This window comes from Xenopus tropicalis, chromosome 9, assembly GCF_000004195.4.
Source record: "Xenopus tropicalis strain Nigerian chromosome 9, UCB_Xtro_10.0, whole genome shotgun sequence".
NCBI classification, from domain to species: Eukaryota; Metazoa; Chordata; class Amphibia; order Anura; family Pipidae; genus Xenopus; species Xenopus tropicalis.
In genome coordinates, this window is record NC_030685.2 from 77,439 (window position 1) to 97,677 (window position 20,239).

The following is a 20,239-nucleotide window of genomic DNA, read 5'->3' on the forward strand; positions in this document are numbered from 1 at the left end:
CACAAGGGGCAGCACCCCGCCCCCAGTAAGGCACAAGGGGCAGCACCCCGCCCCCAGTAAGGCACAAGGGGCAGCACCCCGCCCCCAGTAATGCGCGAGGGGCAGCACCCCGCCCCCAGTAAGGCACAAGGGGCAGCACCCCGCCCCTAGTAAGGCACGAGGGGCAGCACCCCGCCCCCCTAAGGCGCGAGGGGCAGCACCCCCCCCCAGTAATGCGCGAGGGGCAGCACCCCGTCCCCAGTAAGGCACGAGGGGCAGCACCCCGCCCCCAGTAAGGCACGAGGAGCAGCACCCCGCCCCCAGTAAGGCACGAGGGGCAGCACCCCGCCCCCAGTAAGGCACGAGGGGCAGCACCCTGCCCCCAGTAAGGCACGAGGGGCAGCACCCCGCCCCCAGTAAGGCACATGGGACAGCACCCCGCCCCCAGTAAGGCACGAGGGGCAGCACCCCGCCCCCAGTAAGGCACGAGGGGCAGCACCCCGCCCCCAGTAAGGCACGAGGGGCAGCACACCACCCCCAGTAAGGCACGAGGGGCAGCACACCGCCCCAGTAAGGCACATGGGACAGCACCCCCGCCCCCAGTAAGGCACGAGGAGCAGCACCCCGCCCCCAGTAAGGCACGAGGGGCAGCACACCGCCCCCAGTAAGGCACAAGAGACACCACCCCGCCCCCAGTAAGGCACGAGGGGCAGCACCCCGCCCCCAGTAAGGCACGAGGGGCAGCACCCCGCCCCCAGTAAGGCACGAGGGGCAGCACCCCGTCCCCAGTAAGGCACATGGGCAGCACCCCGCCCCCAGTAAGGCACAAGGGGCAGCACCCCGCCCCCAGTAAGGCACATGGGCAGCACCCCGCCCCCAGTAAGGCACGAGGGGCAGCACATTCTAGAGCGTGTATGTGCCCCTCAGTGCTTGCACTTAGCCCTAACCATTTATAATGGGTGTATAACTGGTATGGGTGTTTAAAAAAAATAAATAAAAAATTTTGGCCTTCATATTTCATTTGAAAGGGTCTTTTATTATACAGCGTTTTATGTGTGGGAGGCAAACTTGAGTTTTGTGTCTGGATTGGCCAATCAGATGCTCTAACCCAATCACATGGAGACTGCATAAGATTTCTCTGTATGTCTTTTGTTTTTCTGCACTTTGTATCGTTTAGTAAATAAGACCTAGTACTTTCGTGCAACTATAACTCCCACTTTCCTGTATTTGTTCATTTCAGCCTCTTAGAAACAGTGCAAACACAGCAGCACTACTGAGCATCTCCATTCCGAATACAGGCACCGGGGGCAGTCGGTCAGATACACGGGGGGCAGTCGGTCAGATACGCGGGGGGCAGTCGGTCAGGTACGCGGGGGGCAGTCGGTCAGGTACGCGGGGGGCAGTCGGTCAGGTACGCGGGGGGCAGTCGGTCAGGTACGCGGGGGGCAGTCGGTCAGGTACGCGGGGGCAGTCGGTCAGCTACGCGGGGGGCAGTCGGTCAGCTACGCGGGGGGCAGTCGGTCAGCTACGCGGGGGGCAGTCGGTCAGCTACGCGGGGGCAGTCGGTCAGATACGCGGGGGGCAGTCGGTCAGATACGCGGGGGGCAGTCGGTCAGATACGCGGGGGGCAGTCGGTCAGATACGCGGGGGGCAGTCGGTCAGATACGCGGGGGGCAGTCGGTCAGATACGCGGGGGGCAGTCGGTCAGATACGCGGGGGGCAGTCGGTCAGATACGCGGGGGGCAGTCGGTCAGATACGCGGGGGGCAGTCGGTCAGATACGCGGGGGGCAGTCGGTCAGATACGCGGGGGGCAGTCGGTCAGATACGCGGGGGGCAGTCGGTCAGATACGCGGGGGCAGTCGGACAGATACGCGGGGGGCAGTCGGACAGATACGCGGGGGGCAGTCGGACAGATACGCGGGGGGGCAGTCGGTCAGATACGCGGGGGGCAGTCGGTCAGATACGCGGGGGGCAGTCGGTCAGATACACGGGGGGCAGTCGGTCAGATACACGGGGGGCAGTCGGTCAGATACACGGGGGCAGTCGGTCAGATATGCGGGGGGCAGTCAGACAGATACTCGGGGGGCAGTCGGTCAGATACGCGGGGGGCAGTCGGTCAGATACGCGGGGGGCAGTCGGTCAGATACGCGGGGGGCAGTCGGTCAGATACACAGGGGCATTCGGTCAGATACACGGGGGCAGTCAGTCAGATACAGGGCTTAACTGTATTCACACAGATGCCCACATCCAGCAGGGCAGTGCGAATTGTTCTGCATCCAGTTCATAATGTGCTGCAGGTGCCCCCCATGGCAGCACCCCTGGCACCAAACAAACAGTCCTTTCACCACATGGTGGCACACAGCACACATACTGGCACACTGGCGGCACCTAGAGGAGAGAGGAAATAGTGAGAAATATATAAATGATGTATATTGTGTAAAATCAAACACAGCACTAATTCCAATAATGAATTATTCCTCTATTCAATCCCATTCCCATTCTATATGTACAAAGATAGGGTACTATCTCATCTGAGCAAAGTCAACCTTAGATCTTTGGTTACATAAAGTACATTGCTAGATACCAAGCAGACCAACTGCACGGGGGGGGGGGGGGTGCCATTGTATACCCCCATCCCTCTCCCTCCTGTACAGACAGTACATTGCTAGATACCAAGCAGACCAACTGCACGGGGGGGTGCCATTGCATATCCCCATCCCTCTCCCTCCTGTACAGACAGTACATTGCTAGATACCAAGCAGACCAACTGCACGGGGGGGGGGTCCCATTGTATACCCCCATCCCTCTCCCTCCTGTACAGACAGTACATTGCTAGATACCAAGCAGACCAACTGCACGGGGGGTGCCATTGCATATCCCCATCCCTCTCCCTCCTGTACAGACAGTACATTGCTAGATACCAAGCAGACCAACTGCACGGGGGGGGGGTCCCATTGTATACCCCCATCCCTCTCCCTCCTGTACAGACAGTACATTGCTAGATACCAAGCAGACCAACTGCACTGGGGGGTGCCATTGCATATCCCCATCCCTCTCCCTCCTGTACAGACAGTACACTGCTAGATACCAAGCAGACCAACTGCACTGGGGGGTGCCATTGCATATCCCCATCCCTCTCCCTCCTGTACAGACAGTACATTGCTAGATACCAAGCAGACCAACTGCACTGGGGGGGTGCCATTGCATATCCCCATCCCTCTCCCTCCTGTACAGACAGCACACTGCTAGATACCAAGCAGACCAACTGCACTGGGGGGTGCCATTGCATATCCCCATCCCTCTCCCTCCTGTACAGACAGTACATTGCTAGATACCAAGCAGACCAACTGCACTGGGGGGTGCCATTGCATATCCCCATCCCTCTCCCTCCTGTACAGACAGCACACTGCTAGATACCAAGCAGACCAACTGCACGGGGGGGGGGGGGGGGGGGGCCATTGTATATCCCCATCCCTCTCCCTCCTGTACAGACAGTACACTGCTAGATACCAAGCAGACCAACTGCACCGGGGGGGCACACATTCCCCTAAGAGACCCAACTCACCTATCACAAATCCATCCCTTGTTGCTCATTGGCCGCTTGCAGTTGCTGCAGTTGACATGCAGGGTGGTGGAGGCCTGATTCAGGCAGTTGATGGAGCTGCAGGTACTGAGCTTAATCACTTGGTTGGAGACGTTCCACAGTTTAAATCGCTGAAGGAGGTCAATGTAGGAAGTGAACCAGTGCTCCTGTGCAGAATAAACCAATACTGTATAGTGTGCACTGGATTCCCAATATAGTAGCACAAACCCCATTATTGTTACATGTAGCATGTAAAGCAGCACTCAGGGAAATGTGCCCCATAATAATACTCCATTGTCTGCAATGGTCATTGTTATTATTTATTGGTGGAAGCAATTGTTAATACTTAAAGATAAGGGCGAGAGTGCGGTTCTATTAAATTATGGTAAAATGTGCTTATAACAGATAAAGAAAAGGAAAATGTGCTAAATCCGTTTTCGTATTCAGTGTATACAATAGAGAAGTCAGAGTTCCAAGACCGGACAAGTTATTTGAAGGCTTGTTAAGGGATCACATTCATAATTATGTACTGGAGAATGGCATTATGGGTAGGAATCAGCATGGCTTTATAAAAGGACAGGTCATGTCAGACTAATCTGGTTAGCTCATAGAGGAGCTCTCTGATGCACCACATTATACTAACGAGGTACTAATAAAGCTATTAATGAAACAAAGACATCTGTGTGATACCTGGGTTTGCTCATCTATCTCTTTGCGGATTCTCTCCCCCAGAACAATAAGGACCGAGGCGGCCATTTGTACGTCTCCTTGCTCGGCATAGAAGCACAACATGTCCCGCACTGTGGGACTGAAGAAGTCGGAGGGGAGTCGGTTCTCATACAGGGAATGAGAGATAGCGATAAGGGAAAAGGACTCCACAGGAGTCAGGGACACCGTCTCCGCCTCATTGCCGCTCACGTGTGGCGACTCCGCTTTCTCCTGCAGATGATCCAGAGCGGAGGGGTTGTCCATAATTTCATGACGTAAGGGGAAGCCCTCCTGAGGAAGGACATACTCCTGCTCCTCAGCTGAATAAAGAAAGGAAATGATATTATATTATATTGAATACAATAACAAGCAAATAAAGTTTATTGCAGATGGGATTCATTGGGAATAGATCTCCGGCGGCTGCTAGTAGCAGATGTAATATGTCTGATATGTTCCGACCATGATTTGATGATAACCCCCATGTTACCCATCATTGGCTTGACTTTGTAAGAACACTTGCTTTTGGGGACGATGAATGACAAACAGACCCAGCTGACGTCAACTCCTAATAATGAACACATTATAGATCCTTAATTCCACCTCTTACAAAACTATCCAATAACGGGCTCCATCCCTCTTCCTAACCGTCGTCAGTCTGCGCAGAAGTGAGGTGCGGGGATGGGAGGGCAGCGGGGGGGACGGAAGTGGTTGGTAACAGTGCCAGTTGGTGTCTGTGCAGGAGCAGGGGGGGTGGGGGGCGGTTCGGATCACAAAAACACAGCCTGCAAGTGCTTGAAGAGCGGGGGGGGGCTGTGCTGACAGACACAGCCTGGCCGGGGGCGCATGTGCAGTAGTGAGGTAAAGGAAGTGGGCATCCCTATTAAAGATGGCGGCGCTGTTCACTGAAAAGAGTCTGTAGTAAGTGTATCTCCGGAAATCTTTCTCTAAGTCAGAAATATAGTGTTTCTACATTAGCGATATTAGTACTATTGAATAGTGTGCTTAATTGATTTTGACTTTCATTTTCCTTTAAGGCAGCCACAGACACCAAATGATTTCCCGGAATGCTCCAGAATATCCCAGTAGCACTGGAAACCAGAATATTCAGAAGAATGCCACCTTTTCAGAGAAACCAAGAGAGGAGAATGACTTTCTCATGACTTCCCAGAGAGCCAGTGTGCATTATCTGTGGGAGGAGACCCCAACCCAAAGAGCCATCTGTGAGAGAACTCTCCAGGGACACCACTTTCTAGATATGAGCAGTACCCTGTCACCTTCATTGCTCCCCCATCCCAGTCTCCTCAGCCACAGAGAGCACCACCCACACAGCTACTCAACCAATCATTTCCCCACCATTATGTTTTCAGCACAAAAAAAGAACTTACTGTGCGGCTGTTCCTGGTCCATCATATACAGTTCATCCTCATCCCCTTCCACATCTCCAAGCAGGTAATCGGCAGGAACATCACTGCCCTCTGTTTCTTCATTTTCTGCCCAAGTGGAAAGAAGAGACAATTAGAGATGCACAGGAGAGACCTCCTGTAGGGCCAGTTACTAACAGAATGCTCCAACTGTAGGGCCAGTTACTAACAGAATGCTCCGACTGTAGAGCTAGTTACTAACAGAATGCTCCAACTGTAGGGCCAGTTACTAACAGAATGCTCCAACTGTAGGGCCAGTTACTAACAGAATGCTCTGACTGTACGGCTAGTTATTAACAGAATGCTCCAACTGTAGGGCCAGTTACTAACAGAATGCTCCAACTGTAGGGCTAGTTACTAACAGAATGCTCCAACTGTAGGGCCAGTTACTAACAGAATGCTCCAACTGTAGGGCCAGTTACTAACAGAATGCTCCAACTGTAGGGCCAGTTACTAACAGAATGCTCCAACTGTAGGGCCAGTTACTAACAGAATGCTCTGACTGTAGGGCCAGTTATTAACAGAATGCTCCAACTGTAGGGCCAGTTACTAACAGAATGCTCCAACTGTAGGGCCAGTTACTAACAGAATGCTCCAACTGTAGGGCCAGTTACTAACAGAATGCTCCAACTGTAGGGCCAGTTACTAACAGAATGCTCCAACTGTAGGGCCAGTTACTAACAGAATGCTCTGACTGTAGGGCCAGTTATTAACAGAATGCTCCAACTGTAGGGCTAGTTATTAACAGAATGCTCCAACTGTAGGGCCAGTTACTAACAGAATGCTCCAACTGTAGGGCCAGTTACTAACAGAATGCTCCAACTGTAGGGCCAGTTACTAACAGAATGCTCCAACTGTAGGGCCAGTTACTAACAGAATGCTCCAACTGTAGGGCCAGTTACTAACAGAATGCTCCAACTGTAGGGCTAGTTATTAACAGAATGCTCCAACTGTAGGGCCAGTTACTAACATAATGCTCCAACTGTAGGGCCTGTTACTAACAGAATGCTCTGACTGTAGGGCCTGTTACTAACAGAATGCTCCGACTGTAGGGCCAGTTACTAACAGAATGCTCCAACTGTAGGGCCTGTTACTAACAGAATGCTCCAATTGTAGGGCCAGTTACTAACAGAATGCTCCAACTGTAGGGCCAGTTACTAACAGAATGCTCCAACTGTAGGGCCAGTTACTAACAGAATGCTCCAATTGTAGGGCCAGTTACTAACAGAATGCTCCAATTGTAGGGCCAGTTACTAACAGAATGCTCCAACTGTAGGGCCAGTTACTAACAGAATGCTCCAATTGTAGGGCCAGTTACTAACAGAATGCTCCAATTGTAGGGCCAGTTACTAACAGAATGCTCCAACTGTAGGGCCAGTTACTAACAGAATGCTCCAACTGTAGGGCCTGTTACTAACAGAATGCTCCAATTGTAGGGCCAGTTACTAACAGAATGCTCCAATTGTAGGGCCAGTTACTAACAGAATGCTCCAACTGTAGGGCCAGTTACTAACAGAATGCTCCAATTGTAGGGCCAGTTACTAACAGAATGCTCCAACTGTAGGGCCAGTTACTAACATAATGCTCCGACTGTACGGCTAGTTATTAACAGAATGCTCCAACTGTAGGGCCTGTTACTAACAGAATGCTCCGACTGTAGGGCCAGTTACTAACAGAATGTTCCGACTGTAGGGCTAGTTACTAACAGAATGCTCCAACTGTAGGGCCAGTTACTAACAGAATGCTCCAACTGTAGGGCCTGTTACTAACAGAATGCTCCAACTGTAGGGCCAGTTACTAACAGAATGCTCCAACTGTAGGGCTAGTTACTAAAAGAATGCTCCAACTGTAGGGCCAGTTACTAACAGAATGCTCCGACTGAAGGGCTAGTTACTAACAGAATGCGAATGCTCCGACTGTAGAGCTAGTTACTAACAGAATGCTCCAACTGTAGGGCTAGTTACTAACAGAATGCTCCGACTGTAGAGCTAGTTACTAACAGAATGTTCCGACTGCAGGGCTAGTTACTAAAAGAATGCTCCGATTGTAGGGCTAGTTACTAACATAATGCTCCGACTGTAGGGCTAGTTACTAACAGAATGCTCCGACTGTAGAGCTAGTTACTAACAGAATGCTCCAACTGTAGGGCTAGTTACTAACAGAATGCTCCGACTGTAGAGCTAGTTACTAACAGAATGTTCCGACTGTAGGGCTAGTTACTAAAAGAATGCTCCGATTGTAGGGCTAGTTACTAACATAATGCTCCGACTGTAGGGCCGGTTACTAACAGAATGTTCCGACCGTAGGGCTAGTTACTAACATAATGCTGAGTTGCATTTAAAAAAGCAACTACTCATATATTGAGATGAGAGTAGCATCATAAGAAAATGACACTTTTGCTCGGCCACATCAAAATAATCTCACATGGGAATTTTTATGCTTTTTTTTAGCTACACAAACCCTCGCCCAGTTGCAGGAAAGACAAAAGCGCCATGAAGCGGACACATGATTAATCCCTAACTCTCAGCATTACCCACCACCTTTACTACTTGTAGTTCAATAATACCTGGCAATCATTTCATTGCAGAGCACAACACTGACACATACCATCATTATTAATGGCCGCAGGATCCATTAGAATGCTATCGGTTCGGCTGTCCCCCTTACTGTGCTCCAGGCGGGACTCTCCGACTATCCCAGATGGTAGCTCCTTCAGGTTGAAACTGTAATAAAGACGTTGTATCATGGAGAGAGGGAAGGGTACATGTATTCTTACACTGGGGGGAGTACACGGTTGCCTACCTGTTCAGCAAAGGCAGGGTAGAGCCACTTTTGCCCAAGCTATGGTTCAGATTGGCAGATGGAACGGTACCTGGACTGCAGTAAATAATTCTTAGCATTGTCCATGTTTGAGCAACCTTGAAAACAAACAATCAGTTGCCACAAGTGGTTCCACTAAAAACACAACTGAATGAACCTCACTGCATTTATCCGATTCTCCTTCAGATCTTGCACCCACAGTGCCCTCTTTACATTGGTTTTTCCCCTTTAGCAATTCCACCCCGTTCTTCCAATTTACTGTTCCAGATCCCTTCTTCGGGTTTCCATTACAGCAAAATCACTTCATCTTTTTCTTTGCAACTTTACACTCCATTTCCATTGCTTCCCCATACTTTTAATCTTCTTTTCTTCCACCTATTCCCTTAATAGTGCTAGAAGAAACGACAGCCTCATCCATAAATGTCACTAACCCTTATACTGTTGCCTCATGTATCATTGTGTCCTTCTCTTCCCCTCACTCCCAGTTTCATTTCTCTACTCCAACAGAGCTTCATTTCATCCATCACTGCCTATTCTACCCAGAGCAGGGCTTCCCAGAGTGCAACGCGCTGAGTAAACAGAAGGACCGGGGTGTGTGGGTGTCAGACCGATTGTGTTGTGTCTGTGAGAGGGGTCTGTGTTTGTATTTGTGTTTATTTATATGTATTTATATCTGTTTATATATATATATATATGTGTGTGTCTGTGAGAGGGGTCTGTGTTTGTATTTATTTATATGTATTTATATCTGTATCTCTATATATATATATATGTGTGTGTGAGAGGGGTCTGTGTTTGTATTTATTTATATGTATTTATATCTGTATCTCTATATATATATATATATGTGTGTGTGTGTGTGTGTGTGTGTGTGAGAGGGGTCTGTGTTTGTATTTATTTATATGTATTTATATCTGTATCTATATATATATATATGTGTGTGTGTGAGAGGGGTCTGTGTTTGTATTTATTTATATGTATTTATATCTGTATCTTTATATATATATATATATGTGTGTGTGTGTCTGTGAGAGGGGTCTGTGTTTGTATTTGTGTTTATTTATATGTATTTATATCTGTTTATATATATATATATATATATGTGTGTGTGTGACTGTGAGAGGGGTCTGTGTTTGTATTTATTTATATGTATTTATATCTGTTTATATATATATATATATATATATGTGTGTGTGTGTCTGTGAGAGGGGTCTGTGTTTGTATTTATTTATATGTATTTATATCTGTTTATATATATATATATATATATGTGTGTGTGTGTCTGTGAGAGGGGTCTGTGTTTGTATTTATTTATATGTATTTATATCTGTATACCTATGTGTGTGACCTTTCTCCCCATAAAACCACATCCAAATCTTTAGCCACCTCTTCTCTCAGTCTCCATTGTTTTCTCTACAGTCACTACCTCTTTTCAATTTCAACTACATTTTTCCTATAACCTCAAACTCTTCCAATGCCATAACCCAGGGATCCCCATTTTTTTTTTTTACCTGTGAGCCACATGCAAATGTAAAAAGAGTTGGAGAGCAACACAGGCATGAAATATGTACCTGGGGGTGCCAGATAAGGGCTGTGATTGGCTATTTGGTAGCCCCTATGGGGACAGGCAGCCTACAGAAGGCTCTGTTTGGCATTACATTTGGTTTTAATGCAACCAAAGCTTGCCTCCAAGCCCGGAATTCAAAAATAAGCACCTGCTTTGAGGCCACTGGGAACAACATACAATGGGTTGGGGAGCAACATGTTGCCCCCCAAGCCACTGGTTGGGGAGCACAACCATAACCTTTTGAAATGTTTATTAAAGCATCAATCTCCCACTTCAACCATCTTGTAACTCCCCCAACATTTACCACTCATGCCCTTATATAACTCAAGCCTATTAAAATATTGTGTAAACAACCCCAAAGCTTACCTGCCATCTGTTAAGATCTCTAGCCACATTGGCATTGTGGTCACACAGCTCTGCAAGAGGGCGTCCTGCCAAAGCATACCTTTCAGCAGTGGCGACAAACCATCCCATATCACCACCCCCCGCCTCAAAGACGCTCAGGCCACTAGAAATGTTTTCAAATTGCTCTGTAGGGTCTGGCTTCCTCAAGAAAAATATTGGATGTCGTCGATCATAAGGCTTTCTGTTAGAGTCATGTGATGAGGATGATGATGATGACGATATGAGACTTTCCTTAGCTGCAAAGGCCAGATCTCCGAAGAGACCATAGCAAAGTCCCTCTGGATTAGCACGGTCTATAGGTCTTCGAGCGTCTCTAAATATGTGCTGGTATAAAGTACTGTCTTTTGAGCCCGAGAGCAAGAAGTAAGGGTCATGCATGTGGCGCCATATGATACCTGTAGTCACATCCTTGTGTTCTTCAAACGTTGCAAATGGTATAAATGGCCGACGCACATCCCACACATATATGTTATGGTCTACCATCATAGAGCAGGTACCAATGTGATACTTTCTCTCAGGTCTCCATTTTACCCGCGCTACTGAAGCAATAGTCTGCACACAGTAAATTTCCTTGGCACGATTTGTGTTCATATCCCAAACTTTTACCATCTTGTCCCGGCCTCCGGTAGCCAACCAACCCCTGTAGATAGGAGAAATGAAGAATGACATTAAACTTATAATTACTAATTCATTTTCATTTACTAGTGTGTCCCACTATCCATGATCATTCAAACATCGCAAGGTCTCTGGGCATCTGCAAAAAAGCAATTCTCAGTAAAAACTGCAATTTAATTTGGACTTAGAATGGCTCTCCAACCAGCAGAGCCGCCATCAGAAATCATGGGGTCCCTCACAACAAAATTGGCTCTCCAAAGGCTCTCCAACCAGTAACCGCTCTGTACTTAGAATGGCTCTCCAACCAGTAACCGCTCTGTACTTAAAATGGCTCTCCAACCAGTAACCGCTCTGTACTTAGAATGGCTCTCCAACCAGTAACCGCTCTGTACTTAAAATGGCTCTCCAACCAGTAACCGCTCTGTACTTAAAATGGCTCTCCAACCAGTAACCGCTCTGTACTTAGAATGGCTCTCCAACCAGTAACCGCTCTGTACTTAGAATGGCTCTCCAACCAGTAACTGCTCTGTACTTAGAATGTCTCTCCAACCAGTAACCGCTCTGTACTTAGAATGGCTCTCCAACCAGTAACCGCTCTGTACTTAGAATGGCTCTCCAACCAGTAACCGCTCTGTACTTAGAAAGGCTCTCCAACCAGTAACCGCTCTGTACTTAGAATGGCTCTCCAACCAGTAACCGCTCTGTACTTAGAATGGCTCTCCAACCAGTAACCGCTCTGTACTTAGAAAGGCTCTCCAACCAGTAACCGCTCTGTACTTAGAATGGCTCTCCAACCAGTAACCGCTCTGTACTTAGAATGGCTCTCCAACCAGTAACCGCTCTGTACTTAGAATGTCTCTCCAACCAGTAACTGCTCTGTACTTAGAATGGCTCTCCAACCAGTAACTGCTCTGTACTTAGAATGTCTGCCAGACAGTAATTAGTCTATAAACCGCATGGCCTTGCCACCAGTGACTTCTCTGTACACAAAATGCCCCTCCCACCATTATTTACTCCATAATAAGCATGTCCTTATTTTTTCATATATAGAAAACACCCCACTAACAATTACCATACATACCCCCGCCAGGTGTTACTGCATACACATCAAAGAAGCCCCTCCCACTAATGATTAAGGTGCCCAGACTGTGACTACCATTAGCCGCACAGCTAAGGGGTACTTGCCTATCCTCAGGATGCCAGTCGCAGCAGAACACCGGCCCATTGTGGGCAGTGAACATGCGCTCGCATCGATCCGGCCTCCGAATGTCCCACAATTGAACATTTCCATTCTCAAAGGTGGCCGCAAATGTGAAGTAGTCACGAATGCTGAACTGCACGTCTCGAACGCTCTCCGACTGCCCTGCAAATGGGAATGGGAAAATCTCAAGGCACGTGGTTACTTTATACAGATACAGCTTTGCCCACAGGCATATACTACCCAGAAGGCCGAGCTGCAATACAAACCAATAGCATGAGACACATAAGAATGCCATTATATAAATGCACAATACTACTCTACATTGAGACACATAAGAATACCATTATATAAATGCCCAATACTACTCTACATTGACCTCGTTGATGTTTTATACATTATATCAGTCAGAATAATGCAATGTAGTAAATATATAATAAAACCATCATATCATCTCAATGTCTTCCAGTATTTTGAAAGCCAAATAGGGTTAAAGGAAAATGAAATTAATGTAGTATTCCCGGACAGCCCTTCCCTGGACCAGTTTGCCCCCAAATCCATCTTCCTTCACCTGGAACTGTGAAATAAAGCGGAGTAGGGCTTTGGTATTTATGGGTGCCTCTGTACTGACTTTAGCCAAACGTAGGGGGCTGTTCCTGCTGAATTGTGGTTAGTACAGGGGAATCCCTATGTGCCATAGTTTTATGGTATCTCTCTGTACAGGCTATGAGCAAACTTAGGGGGCTGTTCCTGCTGAATTGTGCTTAGTACAGGGGAATCCCTATGTGCCAAAGGTTTATGGTATCTCTCTGTACAGGCTATGGGCAAACTTAGGGGGCTGTTCCTGCTGAATTGTGCTTAGTACAGGCGAATCCCTATGTGCCATAGTTTTATGGTATCTCTCTGTACAGGCTATGAGCAAACTTAGGGGGCTGTTCCTGCTAAATTGTGCTTAGTACAGGGGAATCCCTATGTGCCATAGTTTTATGGTATCTCTCTGTACAGGCTATGAGCAAACTTAGGGGGCTGTTCCTGCTAAATTGTGCTTAGTACAGGGGAATCCCTATGTGCCATAGTTTTATGGTATCTCTCTGTACAGGCTATGAGCAAACTTAGGGGGCTGTTCCTGCTGAATTGTGCTTAGTACAGGGGAATCCCTATGTGCCATAGTTTTATGGTATCTCTCTGTACAGGCTATGAGCAAACTTAGGGGGCTGTTCCTGCTGAATTGTGCTTAGTACAGGGGAATCCCTATGTGCCATAGTTTTATGGTATCTCTCTGTACAGGCTATGAGCAAACTTAGGGGGCTGTTCCTGCTGAATTGTGCTTAGTACAGGGGAATCCCTATGTGCCATAGTTTTATGGTATCTCTCTGTACAGGCTATGGGCAAACTTAGGGGGCTGTTCCTGCTGAATTTCAGGAGGAAACGGAAAAGGCATTTAAGTACCGAACTTGATGCTTTACACCTGCGCTTGGTGCTTAAAGGGGACCTGTCACCCAAAAAAATAATTCCAAACCCATTCCTATCATGTCAGTTGAGCAAAATAAATGTTACTTACAGTACTGTATATAAACTATTTCTTTTTTTTCCCCTTCAGTCTTGGAATCTACAGTCACAGCCAGCAGGCCGGCGCCATTTTGTGCACCTGTGTCAGTATGGGCCCATAAGGAAGAATGAATTGCGTTTGCTCTGGCGCTCCCCTGCGGTGCAACACAAGGCCACGCCCATGCCTAAGAGCATGTAAGGCAAACACCTACGTAAAGCAAATGACTGGTATCCGAGTTCCTTAAAGGGGAAGTTCACCTTCAAATTATACAGTTTTCAGTTGGGCAACAATTTCTTTTGTGGTTTTTGAATGATTATTTTTTTATTCCAGTTTGGAATCTCAGCAGCTATCTGGCTACCGGTGTCTAACTGACCCTCCTACCCAGGGCATGGATAAGAGACATAGATAGGGAAGAGAAGATGCAGGCAAAAAAATAAAAAAACCATTAAGAAAGGCGACCAATGGAAAAACTGTTTGGCCAGGACTGTGGATTCTGCCGAAACCAAATCCTTCAAAAAAAAAAAAAAAAAAAAAGAGTCTGGATTCAGCCCGAATCTCGACCGAATTCGGGATTGGGTGCATCCCTAATGGTGACCCCCTTGGTTGTCCAATGGATTTGAGGAAAGGCAACGGATTTCTAATATTGCAAATGAGTTGATACTTACAGACTTGTGTGCTTAATGTCTAAAGAGGGATCGTTTTTTACATCTTGTTAACCAATTATGTTCAAGAGTTTGTCTTGCAGACTGAATCCAATATACTCTGATTAATCTTACTTGCCCTTTAGATGCAAAGGTTTGGATGTTGGACAGTGGGGTTGCAGAAGACTTGAGTGCATTGGGTGCAATGTATCTGGGCACAACTCACACACAACTCAACAGCTGAAAATACACTTTTAAATACAGACTGTTCTTGGCAGTTACCTTTAGTGCTAAGGCAGATTTCAGACTCGGGAGCCATCTTTGAGAGGTGGCCATAGCTACTGCTGATTTACCATAGAGCAGCGCAGCCACAGACTCTTTCCTGTACTGCAGCATCACATACAAGAAACAAAATGGAGGTAGAGCCGCTATCTGCCATCAGCGCCAGAGGAGTGGGTGAAGTTACACTTGGGGAGACTACCAACACAAGCTAAGCCTCTAAGCGGTTTTCTCATTCACCTGAGAAGGTGCTGGCAGAATCCTTTTTGCGCAGGTCAAAGCACTTCATGTATCCGTCCTGCGAGCCGCTCAGCAGCATGTACACTTCCGTGGGGTGGAAACACACCTTGTTCACTGTCCGTTTGTGCTCAGTAAATAGTTGGTCCTGCTTGTTACGCGATGGCTTCCCCAGATTCCACGTCACCACCACTCCATTGGTTGCAGCAGTGGCCAACAAGTTGTCATCCATTTGGTGCCAGACGACATCGGCACAGCTGAAGTTAAGAGACGGCCGACGGCCCACCCTGAGATTCATTTTTTCCACAAAGTGATCTTCTTCCATAGAATAGATTTTGAAGATGTTGCGGCCAGCAACCACCACTTGGGCAGCATCTCGGCACACACTTATGGCATTGGCAGGGGCGTCCAGGTGACAAAACATAGTGCGGCCTGTCAGGGCTGTGGTAACACGGGCCATTCTCTCCATTAAGGTTGCCACCTTACTGGTTCCCTTTCTAGAACCCAGGGATAGTTACAACAGATTCTACTGATCACAACGACGAAGCATCATGGTGCTATATGACGCAGCAAATTATACGCACGCAGGAAACATTTGGAGAAAAAACACTTTGCATCTAGCATTTGAGCTCCTTCTTGGCCAAGTGCTTTTGTTTAAGGTTAGGCACATGGAATTTCTGATGATCCTGCAATTCAAGAAATAAATTATTACATACTATTAACCTATAACCCTAACCTAGCATGGGCTGCTTACAGAGATATCCCTCACCAACATCGTACTGAGACCTAGCATGGGCTGCTTACAGAGATATCCCTCACCAACATCGTACTTATACCTAGCATGGGCTGCTTACAGAGATATCCCTCACCAACATCGTAGTGAGACCTAGCATGGGATGCTTACAGAGATATCCCTCACCAACATCGTACTGAGACCTAGCATGGGATGCTTTACAGAGATATCCCTCACCAACATCATACTTATACCTAGCATGGGCTGCTTACAGAGATATCCCTCACCAACATCGTACTGAGACCTAGCATGGGCTGCTTACAGAGATATCCCTCACCAACATCGTACTTATACCTAGCATGGGCTGCTTACAGAGATATCCCTCACCAACATCGTACTTATACCTAGCATGGGCTGCTTACAGAGATATCCCTCACCAACATCATACTGAGACCTAGCATGGGCTGCTTACAGAGATATCCCTCACCAACATCGTACTGAGACCTAGCATGGGCTGCTTACAGAGATATCCCTCACCAACATCGTACTTATACCTAGCATGGGCTGCTTACAGAGATATCCCTCACCAACATCGTACTTATACCTAGCATGGGCTGCTTACAGAGATATCCCTCACCAACATCGTACTGAGACCTAGCATGGGCTGCTTACAGAGATATCCCTCACCAACATCGTACTGAGACCTAGCATGGGCTGCTTACAGAGCTATCCCTCACCAACATCGTACTGAGACCTAGCATGGGCTGCTTACAGAGATATCCCTCACCAACATCGTACTGAGACCTAGCATGGGCTGCTTACAGAGATATCCCTCACCAACATCGTACTGAGACCTAGCATGGGCTGCTTACAGAGATATCCCTGACCAACATCGTACTGAGACCTAGCATGGGCTGCTTACAGAGATATCCCTGACCAACATCGTACTGAGACCTAGCATGGGCTGCTTACAGAGATATCCCTCACCAACATCGTACTGAGACCTAGCATGGGCTGCTTACAGAGATATCCCTCACCAACATCGTACTGAGACCTAGCATGGGCTGCTTACAGAGATATCCCTCACCAACATCGTACTGAGACCTAGCATGGGCTGCTTACAGAGATGTCCCTCACCAACATCGTACTGAGACCTAGCATGGGCTGCTTACAGAGATATCCCTCACCAACATCGTACTGAGACCTAGCATGGGCTGCTTACAGATACATTTCTCACCAACCCTGCTAAGACCTATCATGGCCTGATTACAAAGATACCTCTCACCCTATTATACTAAGAGCTCCTGGGGGTTGCTTGCCCCATCATACCTCACATACACTGCTTACACACGTATCTCCTGTACCTTCGCACCTAGACCTGCCATGGGTTGCCTACAGATACCTCTTGAACCCATGATACCGAGACCTGCCATTGGCCGCTTACAGACATATCCCTTACCCTATCATACCGAGACCTGCCATTGGCCGCTTACAGACATATCCCTTACCCTATCATACCGAGACCTGCCATTGGCCACTTACAGACATATCCCTTACCCTATCATACCGAGACCTACCATTGGCCACTTACAGACATATCCCTTACCCTATCATACCGAGACCTACCATTGGCCACTTACAGACATATCCCTTACCCTATCATACCGAGACCTACCATTGGCCACTTACAGACATATCCCTTACCCTATCATACCGAGACCTGCCATTGGCCGCTTACAGACATATCCCTTACCCTATCATACCGAGACCTACTATTGGCCACTTACAGACATATCCCTTACCCTATCATACCGAGACCTGCCATTGGCCGCTTACAGACATATCCCTTACCCTATCATACCGAGACCTGCCATTGGCCGCTTACAGACATATCCCTTACCCTATCATACCGAGACCTGCCATTGGCCGCTTACAGACATATCCCTTACCCTATCATACCGAGACCTGCCATTGGCCACTTACAGACATATCCCTTACCCTATCATACCGAGACCTGCCATTGGCCGCTTACAGACATATCCCTTACCCTATCATACCGAGACCTGCCATTGGCCGCTTACAGACATATCCCTTACCCTATCATACCGAGACCTGCCATTGGCCACTTACAGACATATCCCTTACCCTATCATGCTGAGACCTGCCATTGGCTGCTTACAGACATATCCCTTACCCTATCATACCGAGACCTGCCATTGGCCACTTACAGACATATCCCTTACCCTATCATACCGAGACCTGCCATTGGCCACTTACAGACATATCCCTTACCCTATCATACCGAGACCTGCCATTGGCCACTTACAGACATATTCCTTACCCTATCATACCGAGACCTGCCATTGGCTGCTTACAGACATATCCCTTACCCTATCATACCGAGACCTGCCATTGGCCGCTTACAGACATATCCCTTACCCTATCATACCGAGACCTGCCATTGGCCGCTTACAGACATATCCCTTACCCTATCATACCGAGACCTGCCATTGGCTGCTTACAGACATATCCCTTACCCTATCATACCGAGACCTACCATTGGCCACTTACAGACATATCCCTTACCCTATCATACCGAGACCTGCCATTGGCTGCTTACAGACATATCCCTTACCCTATCATGCTGAGACCTGCCATTGGCTGCTTACAGCCCCCTCTCCCCCTGTCAGTACTGAGCTATACCCCGGCTGCTTCCCTCTCAGCCCTTACCATACCGGGACGTACCCCGGGCTGCTTCCCTCTCAGCCCTTACCATACCGGGACGTAGCTTGGCTGCTCACATCTCTCTATATCACATGTTCTTCCCTACACTTCCACAGCAAACTCTGTAGCACAGTCGCCCCGCCCCCGTGAGGTACAAACTCCAAGTCTCATCACGCGAGACTGGCTTTGCGCGTAACACAGTGACGCAGTACGTAACGCCTTGTGGGCGTGGCTAGCCGACGTTACACGGGCGGAAGTTGCCGTAGCTCCTCTCAGTGTCTGTTTCCTGTGCTGGTACCTCATAGTACAATAAAAAGAATAAAGATTGGTGTGTTGTGTTGGCTGCTGAGTGTCCCCCCAGCTCCCAGTCGCTTTAGGGGTCATTTATATTAAACAGGTTGAACAAGGAGAATTATCGGTGGGTCATACAGGGAGTCAGTCCCATAAAGTCACGTTAATAAACCTGGTGGGTTGGTGATTATCAGTTATTACTCCCTTACTAGATTATATAATCATTTATATCTGGCAGTTTATCAGGTGTAACCGGTCAGTTAACAGTGAATGTGCCAGTTATTAGGGCTACATACATTCTGTGGGACATAAATACCAGCCTTGGTTTGTTGCCCTTTATCCCTATGAGTAATATTGGCAGTGAGTGGCCGGGGCAAGCGTACTTACAGCCACAGTGCCATACCGACCATAACAAGCAATGTGTCGCTAGCGCTGAGTGTTCATTGGCCGCAATGGGGCAGAGTGTGTGCGACTGCCCACCGTGCCCTTACAGGAGACATATAAACATTGGGCACGTACCAGGGAATTATACTCCTCTACATAATACATTGTGTTTCCGCTGATTTATTCCCGCAATACCCCACTAGCCCCGCCCATCTGTGCCACTTCCTGCTGCCTCCTTTCCCAGGCTGTGCAGGGGGGCCGGCGGCACTGTAGGATAGGAACCAATCAGCAGCTAGGCTGACCTGATAGGGGACTGAAGCCTGTCTGTGCTTGTGTGACTGCAGGGCTGTGATTGGCTCTCCCCCTCCTACAGGGACCGTTAGGACACGCCCACCCCTCATGAAACACAGACAGGGACCTGAGAGGATCTATAGGGAGCTCCAATAAAGGGGCCATTGTTACAGATAGGGTTAATGTTTAGCCCAAAGGGAAACCAGCACCGGATATTAATTGCCTACAAGGTTAGGGGTTTCCCTTTATCCTATATGTCTCCTTTAATTCCTTGGTATTTAAATGTAGGGATCCCCAAGTTTAGGCCCCTTAGGTGGGTTCCCGTTTAGACAGGCACTAGAGCAGGGGTGTCAAACTCAATCACACAGGCTAAGTCGCGGGCCAAATTTTTTATTAATATACTTAGTAAAATACTAAGGGGTATATTTATCACAATGTGTAAAAAGTGGAGTGGTGATGTTGCTCATAGCAGCCAATAGATGCTTTGCTACTGTTGAAATCTGATTACTGATTGGATGCCTTGGGCAACATTACTGGTAATGCTTCACTCCACTTTTTACACAGCATGATAAATATACCCCTTAGTCTTAGTTACTATGTGAGGAAAATGGAAATTGATGAGGCTGGATTGTCAGACACACTCACCAAGGGCCACATAAAACAGCCAGGTGGGCCGGATTTGGCCCCCGGGCCTTGTGTTTGACATATATGCACTAGAGGGTGACCCTGTGGGATTTGGACACCTAAGGTGGTGGTTTCCCTGCAGTTCAGGCAGCAACCACTGGGTGGTGTGTTGGGATATATAAGGGGATG

At 47.9% G+C, this 20,239-nt stretch overlaps 1 protein-coding gene across 5 annotated transcripts; it reads right to left on the bottom strand.

Annotated features, from left to right (window-relative positions):
* Nucleotides 1–994: 994 nt before the first annotated feature.
* On the bottom strand, nucleotides 995–18,630 carry wdr24 (WD repeat domain 24). Of its 5 annotated transcripts, NM_001142066.1 has the most exon segments (12): nucleotides 995–1,447; nucleotides 1,538–1,997; nucleotides 2,067–2,368; nucleotides 3,546–3,730; nucleotides 4,254–4,591; nucleotides 5,657–5,761; nucleotides 8,300–8,415; nucleotides 8,495–8,610; nucleotides 10,446–11,124; nucleotides 12,285–12,462; nucleotides 15,007–15,689; nucleotides 18,510–18,568. In NM_001142066.1, coding segments are annotated over 9 exon segments (2,352 nt in total). In that variant the 5' UTR covers nucleotides 15,473–15,689; nucleotides 18,510–18,568; the 3' UTR covers nucleotides 995–1,447; nucleotides 1,538–1,997; nucleotides 2,067–2,199.
* Nucleotides 18,631–20,239: the final 1,609 nt, after the last annotated feature.

Bases quoted from the DNA above. Each gene is read 5' to 3' on its own strand.
- wdr24 (XM_031892553.1), bottom strand. From the start codon at position 15,472: ATGGAGAGAATGGCCCGTGTTACCACAGCCCTGACAGGCCGCACTATG. The intron at 12,463-15,006 runs GTGAATGAGAAA...TCCCATTTGCAG, and splicing joins TTCTGCCAGCACCTTCTCAG to GGCAGTCGGAGAGCGTTCGA. The intron at 4,592-5,656 runs GTAAGTTCTTTT...TTCTTTATTCAG, and splicing joins GGACCAGGAACAGCCGCACA to CTGAGGAGCAGGAGTATGTC.